Source organism: Eurosta solidaginis, chromosome 5 (genome assembly GCF_040869045.1).
Source record: "Eurosta solidaginis isolate ZX-2024a chromosome 5, ASM4086904v1, whole genome shotgun sequence".
Lineage (NCBI taxonomy): Eukaryota > Metazoa > Arthropoda > Insecta > Diptera > Tephritidae > Eurosta > Eurosta solidaginis.
Window position 1 is genome coordinate 231734109 of NC_090323.1, and position 20841 is coordinate 231754949.

The 20841-nt window shown below is 37.2% G+C and overlaps 1 protein-coding gene across 3 annotated transcripts in view; it reads left to right on the plus strand.

Annotated features, from left to right (window-relative positions):
* The window catches only part of LOC137252737 (TOM1-like protein 2), a 61412-nt gene that overhangs the window by 4034 nt on the left and 36537 nt on the right, over positions 1-20841 (plus strand). For all 3 annotated transcript variants that reach the window (XM_067788817.1, XM_067788816.1, XM_067788815.1), the window contains exon 2: positions 19401-19852. In XM_067788817.1, coding sequence (XP_067644918.1) covers positions 19401-19852 — 452 coding nt within the window. The remainder of the gene's footprint in view (positions 1-19400; positions 19853-20841) is intronic.

Consider the following 20841-nt stretch of genomic DNA (forward strand, 5'->3'; position numbering starts at 1 on the left):
TTTCCCAAATTATTAAATAAATTATAAAATTAAAAAATTGCTTCAAATAAATGTTTTCATACATTTAAAAAAAGCAATATGGGCAATCCCCGATTATTAAAAATCATACAAACAGACAAAATTGGTTAATTCGTTGTAGTTCTATAAATAGAACGAAAAACAGCAACAAAACCAAAGTTTCTTTGAAAACCGCCGTACCAAGCATAGCTTTAACACATAATTGCATACGAAGTATGCAATGTGTAAAAGATTAAAATATGCAAAAAGAAGGCAATTGGGAAAGACTTCACAACAGGCATGACGTAGCTGAATGCGTTTACAACCATTTCAACTATCGTAGGGGTGCGAGTTCGACTCCCACTCCCGGGAGAAAAGGCTTTGAAGAGATTTACAAGGTATAATCGAAACAGCTGTCGCCTTGTCCGTCCTGATGTCACGTTGTTTAAATTTTTCCCAAATTATTAAATAAATTATAAAATTAAAAAATTGCTTCAAATAAATGTTTTCATACATTTAAAAAAAGCAATATGGGCAATCCCCGATTATTAAAAATCATACAAACAGACAAAATTGGTTAATTCGTTGTAGTTCTATAAATAGAACGAAAAACAGCAACAAAACCAAAGTTTCTTTGAAAACCGCCGTACCAAGCATAGCTTTAACACATAATTGCATACGAAGTATGCAATGTGTAAAAGATTAAAATATGCAAAAAGAAGGCAATTGGGAAAGACTTCACAACAGGCATGACGTAGCTGAATGCGTTTACAACCATTTCAACTATCGTAGGGGTGCGAGTTCGACTCCCACTCCCGGGAGAAAAGGCTTTGAAGAGATTTACAAGGTATAATCGAAACAGCTGTCGCCTTGTCCGTCCTGATGTCACGTTGTTTAAATTTTTCCCAAATTATTAAATAAATTATAAAATTAAAAAATTGCTTCAAATAAATGTTTTCATACATTTAAAAAAAGCAATATGGGCAATCCCCGATTATTAAAAATCATACAAACAGACAAAATTGGTTAATTCGTTGTAGTTCTATAAATAGAACGAAAAACAGCAACAAAACCAAAGTTTCTTTGAAAACCGCCGTACCAAGCATAGCTTTAACACATAATTGCATACGAAGTATGCAATGTGTAAAAGATTAAAATATGCAAAAAGAAGGCAATTGGGAAAGACTTCACAACAGGCATGACGTAGCTGAATGCGTTTACAACCATTTCAACTATCGTAGGGGTGCGAGTTCGACTCCCACTCCCGGGAGAAAAGGCTTTGAAGAGATTTACAAGGTATAATCGAAACAGCTGTCGCCTTGTCCGTCCTGATGTCACGTTGTTTAAATTTTTCCCAAATTATTAAATAAATTATAAAATTAAAAAATTGCTTCAAATAAATGTTTTCATACATTTAAAAAAAGCAATATGGGCAATCCCCGATTATTAAAAATCATACAAACAGACAAAATTGGTTAATTCGTTGTAGTTCTATAAATAGAACGAAAAACAGCAACAAAACCAAAGTTTCTTTGAAAACCGCCGTACCAAGCATAGCTTTAACACATAATTGCATACGAAGTATGCAATGTGTAAAAGATTAAAATATGCAAAAAGAAGGAATTTGGGAAAGACTTCACAACAGGCATGACGTAGCTGAATGCGTTTACAACCATTTCAACTATCGTAGGGGTGCGAGTTCGACTCCCACTCCCGGGAGAAAAGGCTTTGAAGAGATTTACAAGGTATAATCGAAACAGCTGTCGCCTTGTCCGTCCTGATGTCACGTTGTTTAAATTTTTCCCAAATTATTAAATAAATTATAAAATTAAAAAATTGCTTCAAATAAATGTTTTCATACATTTAAAAAAAGCAATATGGGCAATCCCCGATTATTAAAAATCAAACAATAATTATCATTAGAAAAAAATTATTGTTCTGGCCTTGAGCTCGAATCGAACCTTGAATCGTAAAAAATGATTTTTTTTTGGATTATTTTTTTTATCAATTGAAAAGTAATCATTAAAAATAGAAAATAATGGCAAGTAATCATTAAATGGCGTTTAAAGAAAATAATCAATGGAACGGCTAATCATTACCATTAGTAATCATTATTTAACAGGTCTGACTAAAACTATATATTTCACAAAAAATACTATTTATTTGTCAAAATATTTCTAACTGTTCTGATCTGGACTCTTGCCGGATGGTGCGCAGACAATAATTTATTTATAAATTCTAACAAATGCTGTGTTGTGTCTTGTTCCAAAAAGACAACTGCCACATACTTTATCTACAAACTAAATCTCGTAATCGTTGTCAAGAGAGTAAAGATTTGGGTGTAATTTTTGACTCCAAACTCTCTTTTTCCAGTCACATTGACTTCGTTGTTTCAAAATTTGTTGCAATGGTTGGGTTCAGTAAACGTAACACCAGTGACTTTAAGGACCCTATGACTTGGTGGCACTTTATATATCCTTGGTCAGAAGTGGTCTTCAATATTGGTCAATAATATGGAATCCTTTCTATGAATCTTAACTCCTATATTATAGCTTCTCCAACCCACTTGTCAACCTCACCTACCCGGGGCGAATCCTGTTTCATTGATAGCCGAGGCTCTGGCGACCCCAAGTTCCCCATGAAACAAAGGGGTGGGGAGGGCGGGATGGCCTAGAAGATTTAATGTGGTCATATATATCGTTCCCGAGATGGTTGGGCTAGTGCCTTAATATTGCTTTGTTACCGGAACGTACCGGATCTATATCCGGCAAAGGACCATCAACATCGGTAACACTCCCCATGTCTTCATCGATTTACACGTCATTGCCCACAGCACGTGTGTCGACGTATTTTGAATTCACGGCTTAAAATACAATTTTAAAAAAAAAGTGACTTAGCACATTTCACATTAAGCTAACGATATGTAGCATATTTATGTTTGCTCTTTGTATATAATATATTCAATTGCTTGATTCACGATATATAAGCACTATATATTAAATACAGTGCATCAATAAAATTATAGCACCTTGTTTAAACTTATTTGACTTCGAAAATTACCATATCGATGAACTGCTGTCCTAATATACCATAAAAAAAAAAAAAATTTTAGGCGCGATAACCTCCGAAGAGATCTAATTTCTTCCAACTTGCGTCGTGCTCCACTTGATTTTCCCTACAAATTGGCCGGACGGGACCTACATGTTTTATGCCGACTCCGATCGGCATCTGCAAGGCAGATGAGTTTTCACTGAGAGCTTTTCATGGCAGAAATACACCCGGAGCGCTTGCCAAACACTGCCGAGGGGTGACCCCGCTTAGAAAAATTTTCTTCTAATTGAAAAACCTTATTTCTAAAATTTTGATGTTGGTTTTCCCGGGGCGTGAACCCAGGGCATACGGTGTGGTAGGCGGAACACGCTACCATCACACCACGGTGGCCGCCTAATATACCATACCAGTTATAAAATCGGCAAAAGACAAATTCTATGTGGTCATATTAAATCGGTACCGAGATTGTCGGGCTTATATCTTAATAAACTCCTATGCAAACTATTAAATTTGGAGATTTGAATTTAAGGGTGCTCTGCCTAATCCACAAGAAAGAATATTCGCAAACCGCGCCAATTACTGGCGAATCATCCTGCTCAATATCGCGTACAAGGTTCTATCTAGCGTACTGTGCGTACAGTTGAACAAAAGAAATAATCAAATATGAATACTATTGATAATCAAAACCGAAAATCATTTTTCGATCACTTTTTGGAATCATTTTTGAAGTTCTCTGATGACTAAATTTTAATATTTCATAAAAATCAACAAGAAGAATAATCAAATATGCTTACCTTTCGATGAACAAAAACTGAATATAGTTTTTCAATCACATTCTGGAATCATATTTGAACCAAATGTGTTTACTTTAGGTATGTATGTATGTATTTATTGACAAGATATTAGTACAATAAGATCTAGGATCTTTTATAGTACAACCAAGATGAATAACTCTTATAATAATAAAAATAAAAAAATAAGTCGAACTATGTCAAACTTAATAACAAACTCAAATTTATAAATAAAAAATATAATAGGAAAATTGTATTTAAAACTAGCATCTATAGTTAATATATAAATAAATAAATAAATTATTACACTTAATAACATAGTGGGAAAGCTCATTCACATTGACTAGTAATTGTAGATAGCGAAAACTCAGATATACATATTTGAGTTAACTGAAATAAGTATAAATAATATTTATAAAGTTGCTTTTATTAAGACTACTTCGAATAGGTGCTGGAATAGGGTTCCATGTACGAATAGCATTGACAAAGAATAGCCGGGCCGAAGTTAAATAGTTATAAGTTGGCACTATTAAATCGTTGATTCGGGCAGATCTGGGGAAAACTAACTTATCATATAAGTAGCTTGGCTCTTGATAACTAATAAGTCGATATAGAAAAATACAGTTTCTGGCTGATCAAAAATTTATAATCATTTTTCATTCAGCTTTCTGAATCTTTTATGAAGATATTGGTTGACTGAATAAAGAGTTTTATACTTGCTGAAATTTTACTTTTCATTAAAAATCTTATTTTTTTCACATACACATATTTTTTCAATCATGAAGCTAAGAAAAAATATATAAAAACTTTATTATTTATGCAAAAGATATTCTTCGAGACAAAAATAATGTAATGCTGCTCGTGAACGAAGATTTTCCCAACCATTTCTCCCCTTCAGCTTCCCAGAAAATACATAATGATTGGACAATACAAAGGTTGTGAGCTATTTGAACCCCAGGTAAGTGAAACTATCTTGACATACCTGGATACGGCTTCAACATCCCGTATCGTATCCATATGCAGACGATAATGCTGACGTTGGATGTTGTAGTCGGTGTATATTGGTCAAGTTTGTTTGCGAGTTACCTGTGGTTCGAATAGCTCACATTCGCATGCTTTCTTCCCCTGATGAAATAAGATTATTATGTAGTATCCTATTTTGAATGAGATATGAAGAATAAATGCATGATAATGGCATTCAAAAGTGATTCAAAAATCTCAACCAAAACGATTGAAATATATTCACGAATATGATCAGAAAATGACTGTGAAAAGCAGTCAAATGTTACTCTAAAACTATTAAAGCTCAATTTTACAATGATATCAAATATGAGTAAGAAGCGTTTCGAAATAGGAATCATAAATGATTATTCAAGAATAATCACATTTATGGCACATTTTTCTCCCCACGATACGTTAATTTTAGAACAGAAAATGCTTTTAATTTTGAACGTTTTTAATCATCTTGGGGTATGATATTTAAATATTTTTTGATCAAAATTTTCAAAAATGCTGGCTGGGATATTACTCTGTACTAAAGCATTCATCAACAGCTTTCATTTGATATCCATATTGTATAAAGACTGTCTAGGCATTCACTGGCCCCACTTGGCCTATATCTCGAGACCCTAGTCACCCAGGGGTATCAAAATGACCCTCTACACAACTAAAGACTCTCCTGAATTAAAAAAAATGTCATAGTACCTCTAAAACGCGGGCCCCCTCAGAAACCCCCACCCCCACCCTTTCGGCGGGCCTGGTGATGTGCTATACTTCATATCATTCGCTATAATATTTTTTATTGATAAGCAGGTTGTTTATATAAAACCAAGCAATTACACGGAAGTATATCCGCACCACCTGAAAATATGAGTTCCACTGCGTATACGTAACATTTTATTATTACGTATAAACAAATAAAAAAATTTGCAATAAAATAATATTGCGACTATAAACTGAGATATAACCTATCCTATCTCTCAAGTTAGATCAAACTACACGCGGGTGCAAAACAAATTCAAAATCGGTTCAGTAGTTTAGGAGTCAATCGCGGCCAAAAATGTTGTGACACGTGTTTTTTATATATTAAGATGTTAAATTTATATAGCTCATGCTATTCCTAACTAGCACTGTAAAATAATTTATCAAATTGTGCTAGGAACAAATTCTCAAATAAAAATACAAATAACTCTTGCCTACAAATGTTACTTCGGACTGAGTAGACAAAAGTAAAGTCCTCTCTCGACGAAAAAAATCACGCTCTACCAGTCGCTCATAATGCCTGTCCTGATGTATGGCTCGGAATTATGGGCGGTGTCCAGAGAAAGAGAAGAAAGTATTTCAGTCGACACCGCAGTTTGGAAGCAGAGGAAGGTTGATACCTCCACTGAGTTGGGAGAGCAAGTGGAGGAAGTATTGACCTCCCTTGGTGCTCCCAATCGCGAAACAGGGATAGCTAGCGTAACTTGTTACGAAACGGCCATAGTCGTTCAGGCACTTAAGCGCCTATTAATGATAACGATGAATATACATATAAATTTGTTTCATTAAAAAAAGCGAATTAAAGCCATATTAATTTATTTCCTATGACTATATCGCTTTTAACCAACGTAATGCTTTCATTAAGAAAAAATTGCATTACCAAAATTAATTCATTACATTTTGTCATAAGCATATCTTAGAAACTAAAGAAATGAAATTTCGAATAATTTTTATTTTTCAAATGGCAATGCATTTACATTGAATTTGTAAATTTTAATGCATTAAGCATTCACATTAGCCCAATGCTTTAATGGAACATTAAGGCAATAAAAATTTATGAATTTTTCCCAGCTCTACTATAAGCTTTGAAGTACGGACCAATGCATGTGTGCGGACTAGTGGTCGATAATATAGTGAAATTAGGGTGGCGCGAGTCAATAGGAATTTATGCTTTGGGCCTAAACACTATGAGACAGAAAAATGGGTCGCCAGCTTTTCATCTCTTGTAGTTTTTCAGAGAAAGAGCGGCACTGTCGCGCTTTTCACTTGTAAGAAAAAAAAACTTCAAGATGCATTTTTAATAGAACTGAGCAAAATGGGTTGACGACAACGCCCACTTTTTAAAAAAAGTTGCATAGAGGTTTAATCGTAACAATAGCTATCATCCGGTGGCAAAGATCCTGAGCCAGATAAATAATTTTACATATAAATGCAACAACAACGATTTGAGCAAGATAAATCCAGATAGAAGTCTGGTTCAATTTGTGATAATTTGTTAATTACTTGTCTTTAGTTTGGCAACGCTGCCTTTAATAATCCTACTTTTTCAAAAATAGATGTCGCTGCTTAGCCTTTCGCCGTATGAGTTAAATGAGAAACAGCGGCGGCATCTGCCTATCACATTTCAGGTGTGCGAAAATATCACGACCTCTAATTCTCAAGTCTCTCATTGATCCAGAGCATTCCCGTGAGAATTGAGCGTGATCCGGAGCTGTAAAACTCACTGGATGACGGCTAATATTTGCTGTATATTCATGGGTCGTAACTGCATTACCAGTAATGATATGGTAGCGTAAAGTACAAATCGCATAAGATTGTAAATGGTCCTGGTTCGTTCCTCTTTAGTTAATATCTCACAAAACGCATAATGCCATAAGTCGAACAAAAATCTAGCAATTTTACGAAATTTTGTAAAAGTATTGTTTTTACAACAGAACTTAAGGCCCGAACACATAACAAAAACCTATTTGACGATTACCATACAAACACATGCAGTCAACTCATCTGTCAGCGCATGATGCTGCTGAAGAGAGTTTAGGCCGAGCTTCTCTTCCAATTTGCGTCGTGCTCCTTTTAATTTTTCCTACAAATTGGCGGGACGGGACCTACTTGTTTTATGCCGACTACGAACGGCATCTGCAAGGCAGATGAGTTTTCACTGAGAGCTTTTCATGGCAAAAATACACCCGGAGTGCTTGCCAAACACTGCCGAGGGGCAACCCCTTACGCTTCATTACTGCTATCAACCAGGTGTTTATTTCTCACAATAAACAGCTTTTGGATTTGGTGGTACTACCTTGGAGATTTTTTTCAACTCCACCTAAACTCGATATGGAATGTAGGATGTCAACTGGAGAAATGTGTTGAATATTCATTTGCGAACTGTACATTTCTCAAAACCTCTCGAAATTAGGATATTAATTGGGAAATATTAATGACAATGGAGATCAACTCGAAAACTTTTAATTTTACAAAATGTCTCAAAGATTGAATAGTGATTGGAGAATGAAGTTGGATATCAACTCGCGAACTATATGCTTTAAGAATAATAAAATAATGATGTTGGATATCACTTCCAGAACTATATATATAATCTCGCTGCAGAATTTTTGTCCATGTTTGTTGGGTAAACAAAATCCAGCTGTTGTCGTATCTACAAATTATCTAGATAATAAAAAAACCAATGTTCCCGCACAAAAAAGCATACCCAAAAGGCGGCCTTAAACTGCGATTGAAAAACTGCTCAGTAGTTTAACTGAAGTTTAAATTTGACTAAAGTTTAAGCAAACTTAGTTTAAGCTTAGCTTAACCAACTACTGAAAAACTGGGCCTAAACAAAGGTATGAAATAGTTGTATATATCAATCGCGACACTTCCCTTAAAATGTATCTTAAATATGAATGTGACAGCACACGCCCTGAGTTCGCTGGAACTTACATTTCCTTATTTATTTGTTTTTGCTATTACATTTTCAAAAATTTATTGCTTTCCATATGTATATGTTTGAACCCTCATCAACGTTTCATGATACGCTCTACTGCACTTATTTACAAATGTATGTGCAAATTGACTTCAATACCATTGACTCATGCCATTGCCGTTGCTTTGCGTTAGGAAACCCTTGAATCGACGTTATCTATAGATCGTTGTAACTTTATACATATTTGTTTTATTACTTTATTTTTTCAATACTAATCTGATGCCGTGCACTTACAAATGTGCCTACAATCTTGACAGATAAAGAAACAAAACCTACGCTTATAGTACACACTAATATGAAATTTAATACATGTATGTATATATGTACATATATATGTATGTACATATAACCTAAATTATTTAGCCGCAAAAATAATGATGAAATTAGTATGAAAGGCTTAATATCATGCCCTGGTTGTTTTGTGAAATCGTTTATGTATGACAAGCTGTACACTTTAATTTCTCAGACTGACTTGAACAATACCATCAACCCTTAACCGATAGAAAGCCGAATAATCAAGGTACGTAGAACCACAGGCAACAAGTGATAATGGCAACAGATCCCGGCCCATCCATCGATGAGCTATGATAGAAAATGAATGACTATCTCCCTAGTTTTTTCAACTCACGAACTCTGACACCGTCACCTATCAAATCCTCGGCGAACTTATTTAACCCTCATTCGGCCGACGATTTTTACAACTCATTTTGGCCGACGCAGTCACCGCGGTGACTTTTAATAAAATGAAAATTCAGCTTAAATTCAGGGAACAAACTTCAGAAAAAATTGGTGTTAAATGAAAATGGGCATCTGGCAACATTAACAGCTGATTATATTCAGCAACATTCAGCTGATTATATTCATATGCAGTCATATTGAACCAGACTTCTATCTGGATTTATCTGACTCAAATCGTTGTTGTTGCATTTACATGCAAAATTATTTATCTGGCTAAGGATTTTGCCACCGGATGATAGCTATAGTTCTTGTTTAGTGGAAAGATTGAATCCAGTTTGAGAAAAATTTAATCCAGTTCCTTATTTGTTGAAAATGAGCAGTTCTAAGCGTTTAAGATACGAAAATGCATTCAAAAAGTAAAGTTGAAAATCCGAAAAGTGGAATTGAAATTGACTCAGAAAGAGCGGTTTCCAACCACAACCGACTACAGCGCATCGTTAATCGAAAGTAAATATCTACATTTTAGGTGAAAATGTGTACTATATATTTATGCTATATAGAGCATTATCGGATGCGGATATTGAGACGCTGCTTCTTGATCATGACGGTGATGTTGAATTTGGCGATGGCAACGATGGTGAAGGTGACGAATGGCTACCAGGTGGCGAAACTGCATCGGATGCTGAGACAGAGGATGTGATTGACGAAGTGGGCGAGCCAGATAGCGATGAAGAAATAGAAGGTACTACGGTTAATATTATTGGGTCGCAATTAGTGTACGATGGAACTCAGTGGTCTCAGAATCCATCACCAACAGGTCAAACTCGTGTCCACAATATACTTAGACAAAGAGGTCCGCCAATGAAGTAGAATATTATGTGCAAATAATTATTTATTTGCTTTTGATTATGTTTAGGTGGGCCTGCTTGCCAAGGAGCTATGAGCCGCTTAGATGCGTTTAATTTTTTGTTTTCCGACGTTATGAAGGATATAATAGTGCGAAACACAAACAGAAAAGGCGAGCAGCTGGCCCAAATATGGAACGAGAAACATCAACAGTCGCCCCCAAAAGTATGGGAAAAAACTGACAGAATTATTATGGAATTTTATTAGCTTGTGGTGTCCATAAGTCCATCATGGAGACGATTGATGAGTTATGGGCTTCTTATTCATTTCCACTCTACCGTGCTGCGATGTTCAGAAATAGATTCAAAGCTTCCGCACTATTGGTTTTGATGATAATAGAACACGTGAGGCCAGAAAGGAAGCTGATAAAGCAGCTCCAATATCGGAAATTTTGATGCTTATGAACGGAAACATGCGGAAGCATTATCGACCCCACAGTAATATAACAATTGATGACCAACTTTATCGATTTCGTGGTCGAGTGGCGTTCCGTCAATATATCCCCTCAAAACTAGCAAAATACGGCATACAAATATTTTGGGCGTGTGATGCAGAAACCAGCTATCCCTTGCATGGTATATTGTATTTAGGGCGGCAACATGGGCAGGCAACAGCTTCTAATTTAGGTGAAAAAATTGTGCTTGAGTTTGTGCAACCATGGAAAAATAGTGGACGAAATGTTACCACGGACAACTTCTTCACTTCATTGCACCTTGCCTATGAGATAAAGAACATCAAGCTCAGCTTAGTTGGCACTGTATGTAAAAACAAGCGCTTCATTCCTAGAGAGCTGCCGTTTGATAAATCTTCGCCTTTGGGTGAATCTAAGTTTGCGTTCCGCAATGAAACTGTCCTGAGTTACAAAGCCAAAGCTAACAAAAATGTTTGTTTTGCTCTCTACCTTGCACAATAATGCATCAACCGATTCTGCTTCAAACAAACCTGAAATAATTCTCGACTACAATCGTACAAAAGGTGGTGTCGATACAATGGATCAAATGCTCGGAATTTACACATGCAAAAGAAAGTCGCACCGGTGGCCATTGGCTCTATTTTTCAATATGTGTGGTGTAAAGGTGGTGTCGATACAATGGATCAAATGCTCGGAATTTACACATGCAAAAGAAAGTCGCACCGGTGGCCATTGGCTCTATTTTTCAATATGTTGGTGGACACATTATTTATAGGGATAATTATGTAAAGAGTCGTGTTAGTATCAGCCGCCCAACTTATCTAAAAAAACTTTCTCGTCAATTGGTCACTGAGCATCAAACCCCCGAATCCTGCAGCATTATCACGTACGTACCGCTATGGAGGATGTTCTGAATACCCGTTTATCTCTGCCCTTTACATCGCAATCGCAAATTGAGCAACGTGACGAAACAGGTCGAATGAAAATCAAAGGCAAGTGTCATGTTTGTCAACAAGTGAATAAAAGACAACGGAACTCCCGGAAAGTTTGCTTAGTTTGTAAAAAGCCAGTGTGCCAGGAGCACATTCAGCCATTGTCAAATGTGTTGAGTGCAGCGAATAAAGTTTCTATTTTTTATAAAACTCTTCCCATAAACGATATACCAATAATATTTTCATATGCACATGTCTTGCTTTTAGTTGGTATTTACTCATGGTCACATGGGTGACTACGTCGGCCAAAAAAAGAATAAAAGTTTTCAACCCGTTACAGTTGTCTATGACTAAAATTATAAAACCTTATTTTGTATTTTTTCTGCTTAAAATTCGGAAAATGAGTTAAAAAAATTTATTAAAAATATGTTTTTTTGATGGGAGAATATTAAATAGTCACCCGGTGACGCGTCGGTCGAACTAGGGTTAAAAAGTGAACAAATGTTGATCATATTGGACATCCACATTGATGGCATTACGCCACCGACTGTCTAACATCCAAAAACACTGGATGTGACGTTCGATCAGAATCTACATGGTCAGACACTGAGAATTAAAAATCTACATATTACGTCAACGTTTACCGCTGAAGCTGCTGCCGTTCATAACGCAGTACAGTTGGCAATAGAACAAGATGATAAAATCGCCATATGTACAGATAGTCTGTCTGCTTTGAAGGTAGTGCTAAACCCTAACTCCACTTCGAAAACAATTCAAGTGATACGAGATGACCTCATCGAAAATACTGAAAAAGTTAGACTTCTTTGGATAACCGGACATATAAACAAATCAGGCAATGAAGCAGCAGACATTGCAGCCAATTCGGCTACCAACCATCCTGTTACATCCGACAATACTGTCGAAAAAACAGATATACGCCGCTTCGTTCTACATCAATTGCGACAGGGGGACGTAGAAAAATGGCAAAACTACAACCATCCTCACTAAAAACTAATTAACCAAGATTTGGTATGTCCCACCTATCCAAAGGACGTCGGGAAAAAGCAAATAGAAATATAATCCCGCATTCGACTTGGTCATTCACAATCCACGCATCAGCATCTATCCGGAGACCCAACGCCTACTTGCTCATTCTGCCAAAATACATTAACTTTAAAACATATTGTAACGAATCTACTGCAATTCCTCTTATTTGGAACCTTCTGCTAACGTTCGAATCACAAACTGTTAAATAAATAACTCCACTATTCAATAATGCAAAATTGCCTTTATTAAAGTACTTCACAATACCACTACTATTGCTCGCCAGATAGCGTCTTAAATCAAACTGATTGTCGTGCCTCTACTGTTGCTGCCTTTATACTGTATGGTTTCCTCGTTGCATACTTCTAGGCTTTTCTATTCTAGAATTTGCTAGTTATCAGCTACAAAATCACCAGCCACAACTACATTTATAGCTTCTCATATGCGCGTGTATACGTGAGTAATACTTGCACAAATTATTGCATTCTTTTGTGAGCATCTCAGATAAGATATATGCATGTGTTTGTGCGTCTCTTCTCCGCTGCTCGTATGGACATATGGGTAGACATAATGATTGATTTGTTGATGTGCTAAAGCGCCAAATACACGACACGAACATTTCCGCGAACATTCCGCAATCTTGTTCGCAGCTTTGGCCATACACCATACGAACTTTTGGCCGAACATTAGTTCTCTTTCAGACACGATGAATACGGACAACAATTGTGCTGCAGCAATATTGCTCGCTGTGGCAATTAAGCGTAAAAAGAAGAGAGAAGATCGCAAAAAAAGAATTTGGTGCAAAGAATGGTTTAAAAAACGAGCAGTTCTTGGACAAAGTGAGCTTATTAAAGAACTGGAATTCACGTCACAAAATGATTTTAAAAATTACGCTCGTATGAGCAAGGCAACATTTGACCAACTTTTACAAAAAATTTTGTCACTCATAACGAAACGGGATACAATAATGAGAGAAGCGATTCCCCCTCATCACCGCCTTGCTTTAACTTTGCGCTTTCTAGCTAGTGGCAATAGCTTTGAAGACTTAAAATTTTTGACAGCAATTGCGCCCCAAACTACTTATTTTTTTATAACTGTATCCTTTGTGGCATCAGGATCTACTTCTTTTAATTTTTCGATTAAAGTCGCATAATCATTATTCTTTTTAATTCTATTACAATAATCTTTGCTTTTTACTTGCCACAATGATGGCAAAGATTTATACATTTCAATAAATTCACTCAGAAATTTTTTATTGTCCATTTTACTTTTCGGCGCACGTCTGTTCCGTTCAGAAATTACTACGATTATGAGCTATTTCGCCATACACGCACGAACAGTTCGCGCAAATGTTCGCCAAAAATTAAAATATTTTGATTTTTGGCGAACATTTGCGCGAACTGGCAAACACCACCATACACGACAGAAAAGGACACAGAAACATGACATAACGGGAATGTTCGTGTCGTGTATTTGGCGCTATACGAGTCTCTACTTAGTATCGGCTTAGAGATGATAGTACCCGTTAGTGTTGCTAGTATTCGTCACACTGCCCTCCACCTAAGTCTGATCGTCCCGGCCAGACAAATTTCCTGATCTAAACGCCGATAGCATCTCCAAATGTACCACTCTTCGACTTCGTGGTTTCCCAATGGTTTGTATGCGGTAGATGGTGTCACTGATCTTCTTCACAACTTTGTACGGGCCTTCCCAACTGCACCGAAATTTGGATGGAACACCTTTCTGCCGGTGAGGGTTGTATAACAGTACCAAATCTCCCTCCAAGAAACCCCCGAATTATTGTTTTCATCGTACCTGCGTTTCATCTTACTACTCATTATCCTGGATCGTTCCCTCGCACTCTGTTGTTTGGCCAATGAAGAACTACTTCGCAGAGCTTGATCTTGACGGATTGACTTTGCATCATCAGTATCGTCTTGACGTTTCACAACAGTAGTGCGCACTGGCTTGAAACCACACTTGCATTCTTTCTGGAAAATTCTTTCAGTCGTTTTAGTGCGTCCATTAGGGTTTGTCAATGCCAGTGTTTTTCTCGCAGGTATCTTTGGTTTCGCTTTATTTGGCCCATTCGATCCATCAACCTTTTCCCGATCTACTGCCTTTGACTTTGGTGGTCTTTGTCCAATCGCCCCAACCAGCACTCGCTTACTGCTGAACCCTTTCTCAGAACTGAAGTTGAGTGGTACATCCTGGTTCTTATAATGCCTAACCCTTTTTTGCATATCGATCTTGATGTCATGGTCAACTAAGAAGTCCACTCCCAATATGACTTCATCAATAATCTCCGCCACGACGAATTTGTGTAGAACCATGACCTTCTCAATTAAGACTTCACATATCAATTCTCCCTGGACTTGGTTATAATCGCCAGTGACCGTACGCAAACTTTCTCCAGGTAACGGTTTTACACTCCTGGTGACCAAGTCAGATCGAATTAAGGAATGAGATGCGCCCGTATCTACAGTCAGTACACGTTCTTTGCCATCCACATTCCCTATGACGGTAAGACTGCTCGATTTTCTACCAATTTGCGACACATATATCACAGGACATTCAATAACTGGAGCTAGCTCTCGATCTATACATCTTACTCGCTCTTTGTCATCCCCTCCAGCTTTGTTATTAAGACCACCCATGCTGTTGAAACCACTAGGATCAAGATCACAATGACGTGCAATGTGACCGGGCTTCCCGCATTTGAAGCATTTGATAACTCTTTCACTCCGCCTTTGCGATCCTGTCAGCGCCTCCAATATTGCGTCTACCCACTGTGGCCTTTCTATTTCCATACGGCGTACTTTGAAAACTGGCTTACACAGAAGCGACGCTGTTTCCTGAATCAGAGCATGCGATACCGTTTCAGCAAATGTTAGTTTTGGATTCGCATATGTAGCTCGCTTCGTTTCGATATCTCGTATGCCATTTATGAAGCTTTGGATTTTTACCCTTTCAGTGTATTCCACGGGTGCGTCCGTATTTGCAAGAGGAGCCAATATTTCAATGTCTGAAGCAAACTCCTGCAAAGTCTCGTTAGATTTTTGGTTTTGCAAATCTATTTGGTAGATCTGTTTCCTATGCTCACTTCCGTAACGTCTCTCGACAGCGGCCATCAATGTTTCATAACTGTTCCGTGCCCTAGTAGAAACTGAATTATTTTCTCCAAAACCTGTTGGCATTTACAAATTTATTATCACTACTAATGTACTACTAAAGGTACTTTTCTGCTACAATTTTCACTGAATGGGATTGAATTATTCCCCGTTTGCCAACCAGTCCAGATTTTTCTGTCATCATTGCAGAACAAACCTCTAGCGATTGAATCATGCTCAACCAAAAATTTTAGTTATTCTAAATACTAAACGAGATAAATTAATTGTTTTTCACTAAAAATATTTTAATGTAATGAGTCCCATAACCTTATATGATAACGCTGAAGCTCGGTCAACCTGTTACGAATTTGCTGGAAAAAAAAGCAAATCTTACCATATAATTAGACTTTTAATTTTAAATTTTGTGTTATATAATTTTATTTATAGCCAATTGGCAGCAAACTATTTAGAGCATTGCTAGATTTTCTCACCGTAATGCTAATTAATGGAAATGTCAATATGTCTCATCGCGCCACATTTTTATACTCAGTTGAGCAGAGCTCACAGAGTATATTAAGTTTGATTGGATAACGGTTGGTTGTACATATATAAAGGAATCGAGATAGATATAGACTTCCATATATCAAAATAATCAGGATTGAAAAAAAATTTGATTGAGCCACGTCCGTCCGTCCGTCCGTCCGTCCGTTAACACTATAACTTGAGTAAATTGTAAGGTATCTTGATGAAATTTGGTATGTAGGTTCCTGAGCACTCATCTCAGATCGCTATTTAAAATGAACGATATCGGACTATAACCACGCCCACTTTTTCGATATCGAAAATTTCGAAAAACCGAAAAAGTGCTATAATTCATTACAAAAGGCAGATAAAGCGACGAAACTTGGTAGATGAGTTGAACTTATGACGCAGAATAGAAAATTAGTAAAATTTTGGCAAATGGGCGTGGCACCGCCCACTTTTAAAAGAAGGTAATTTAAAACTTTTGCAAGCTGTAATTTGGCAGTCGTTGAAGATATCATGATGAAATTTGGCAGGAACGTTACTCCTATTACTATATGTACGCTTAATAAAAATTAGCGAAATCGGAGATGGACCACGCCCACTTTAAAAAAAAAAAATTTTTAAAGTAAAATTTTAACAAAAAATTTAATATCTTTACAGTATATAAGTAAATTATGTCAGCATTCAACTCCAGTAATGATATGGTGCAACAAAATACAAAAATAAAAGAAAATTTCAAAATGGGCGTGGCTCCGCCCTTTTTCATTTAATTTGTCTAGGATACTTTTAACGCCATAAGTCGAACAAAAATTAACCAATCCTTTTGAAATTTGGTAGGGGCATAGATTTTATGACGTTAACTCTTTTCTGTGAAAATGGGCAAAATCGGTTGATGCCACGTCCAGTTTTTATACACAGTCGTCCGTCTGTCCTTCCGCAGGGCCGTTAACACGATAACTTGAGCAAAAATCGACATATCTTTAATGAACTTAGTTCACGTGCTTACTTGAACTCACTTTATCTTGGTATGAAAAATGAACGAAATCCGACTATGACCACGCCCACTTTTTCGATATCGAAAATACGAAAAATGAAAAAAATGCCATAATTCTATACCAAATACGAAAAAAGGGATGAAACATGGTAAGGTAATTGGATTGTTTTATTGACGCGAAATATAACTTTAGAAAAAAGTTTATAAAATGGTTGTGACACCTACCATATTAAGTAGAAGAAAATGAAAAAGTTCTGCAGGGCGAAATAAAAAACCCTTAAAATCTTGGCAGGTATTACATATATAAATAAATTAGCGGTATCCAACAGATGATGTTCTGGTCCACATTTTGGTCGATATCAGGAAAACGCCTTCACATATACAACTACCACCACTCCCTTTTAAAACTCTCATTAATACCTTTAATTTGATACCCATATCGTACAAACTCATTCTAGAGTCACCCCTGGTCCACCTTTATGGCCATATCTCGAAAAGGCGTGCACCTATAGAACTAAGCCCCACTCCCTTTTAAAATACCCATTAACACCTTTCATTTGATACCCATATCGTACAAACATATTCTAAAGTCACCCCTGGTGCACCTTTATGGCGATATCTCGAAAAGGCGAACACCTATAGAACGAAGGCCCACTCCCTTTTAAAAATACTCATTAACACCTTTCATTTGATACCCATATCGTACTCACAAAGTCTAAAGTCACCCCTGGTCCATCTTTATTGCGATACCTCGAAAAGGCGTCCACCTATAGAACTAAGGCCCACTCCCTTTTAAAATACTCATTAACTCCTTTCGTTTGATACCCATATTGCACAAACGAATTCTAGAGTCACCCCTGGCCCACCTTTATGGCGATATCTCGAAACGGCGTCCACCTATGGAACTAAAGATTACTCCCTTTTAAAATACTCATTAACACCTTTCTTTTGATACCCATATTGTACAAACAAATTCTAGGGTCACCCCTGGTCCACCTTTATGGCGATATTTCGAAAATGCGACCACCTATACACCAACCACCACTCCCTTTTTAAACCCTCATTAATACCTTTAATTTGATACCCATATCGTACAAACACATTCTAGAGTCACCCCTTTTAAAATACTCATTAACACATTTCTTTTGATACCCATATTGTACAAACAAATTCTAGGGTCACCCCTGCTCCACCTTTATGGCGATATCTCGAAACAGCGTCCACCTATGGAACTAAGGATTACTCCCTTTTAAAATACTCATTAACACCTTTCTTTTGATACCCATATTGTACAAACAAATTCTAGGGTCACCCTGGTCCACCTTTATGGCGATATCTCGAAAATGCGACCACCTATACAACAACCACCACTCCCTTTTAAAACCCTCATTAATACCTTTAATTTGATACCCATATCGTACAAACACATTCTAGAGTCACCCCTGGTCCACCTTTATGGCGATATTTCGAAACGGCGTCCACCTATAGAACTAAGGCCCACTCCCTTTTAAAATACTCATTAACACCTTTCGTTTGATGCCCATATTGTACAAACAAATTCTAGGGTCACCCCTGGTCCACCTTTATGGCGATATCTCGAAACGGCGTCCACCTATGGGACTAAGGATTACTCCCTTTTAAAATACTTATTAACACCTTTCTTTTGATACCCATATTGTACAAACAAATTCTAGGGTCACCCCTGGTCCACCTTTATGGCGATATCTCGAAACGGCGTCCACCTATGGAACTAAGGATTACTCCCTTTTAAAATACTCATTAACACCTTTCATTTGATACCCATATCGTACAAACGCATTCTAGAGTCACCCCTGGTCCACCTTTATGGCGATATCTCGAAAAGGCGACCACCTATACAACAACCACCACTCCCTTTTAAAACCCTCATTAACACCTTTAATTTGATACCCATATCGTACAAACGCATTCTAGAGTCAACCCTGATCCACCTGTAGAACTATGGCCCACTCCCTCATAAAATACTCTTTAATGCCTTTCATTTGATACACATGTCATACAAACACATTCCAGGGTTTCCCTCGGTTCATTTTCCTACATGTTTATTTTCCCTTATGTTGTCGCCATAGCTCTCAACTGAGTATGTAATGTTCGGTTACACCCGAACTTAACCTTTTTTACTTGTGTATTATAACTATAATTTCCTGAAACTAATTTAAAATATATATTTTTTTTTGTAGAGCAAGCTACCGATAGCTCCTTGGCATCTGAGAATTGGGCCTTGAATATGGAAATATGCGATATGATTAATGAATCTTCAGATACGGCACGTGATGCCATGAAAGCTATACGTAAAAGACTTACACAAAATGCTGGTAAAGATAATCAAGTTATAATGTATACTTTAACGGTATTGGAGACTTGTGTCAAGAATTGTGGCAAAGCGTTTCATGTTCTTGTTGCTCAGAAGGATTTCATACAAGAGTTAGTAAAATTGATTGGACCCAAAAATGATCCACCAGCTGCAATGCAAGAAAGGGTTTTAAGTTTAATTCAAATATGGGCAGATGCATTTAAAAATCAACCTGATTTGAATGGTGTTACACAAATGTATATGGAATTAAAGAATAAAGGTATCGAATTTCCACAAACAGATATTGAGAATTTGGCACCAATTTACACACCACAACGTGTAAGTATTAATTTAGTAAGCGCCTATGCAAAACGGTTGCAATGTACCTTGGAATGGAAATTTTTCGAAAGATATGAGATGAATATATTGCAACACTCGTATTAGCGAAAATATTCACCATATTAAAAATATATTTAGAGTTTAAAATTGATTTAAAATTTTTATTTTATTATTCTCGAATTTGTTTTTACTGATTTAATTTTTAAAAATTTTTAATTTTTCAGTCAATTTTAAATTCCACGATATGTTGTTGTTGTAGCGATAAGGACACTCCCGGAAGGCCTTGGGGATCGATGTTGATGGTCCTTTGCCGAATGCAGATCCGGTACGTTCCGGTACCAAGCCCGACCATCTCGGGAACGATTTGTTAGGACCACATGGGACCTCACCTATCCGTGGCGAATCCTGTTTCATTAACAGCCGAAGCTCTGGCGACCCCGAACTCGTCATGGAACTTGGGAGTGGGGAGGGAGGGATGGCCTGAAGCTTTAATGTGGCCATATAAATCGTTCCCGAGATGGTCGGACCAGCACCACAATGGTGCTGGGTTACCGGAGCGTACAGGATCTGTTGCCGGCAAAGGACCATCCACCGATAGCACTCCCTAAGGCCTTCGGGGAAACCTTATCGCTACAACAACAACAACAACCTTCTATGCGATTCCGCCCTCCCACCCTCTGCATCCATGGGGATTTCGTGGTCGCCAGAGCCTCGGCTATTAATGAAACAGAATTCGCCACTGATAGGTGTGGTTCACAATTGGGTTTGGAGAAGCTATATATTGCGCTGGCAATCTGAAAGGGTTGCGCTACACAACTCCTTGAATCTATTTGGTATTTTAGTCGCCTCTTACGACAGGAATACCTACCGCGGATATATTCTAACCCACTAACCCGCTAGGGGGGTTAGAATGTTAAATCCTTCCCTCCTTTCCACGATATCTTAAATCCTTTTCCACTTGGCTCTTCCAAAGAAGTTCTCCTTCCTTT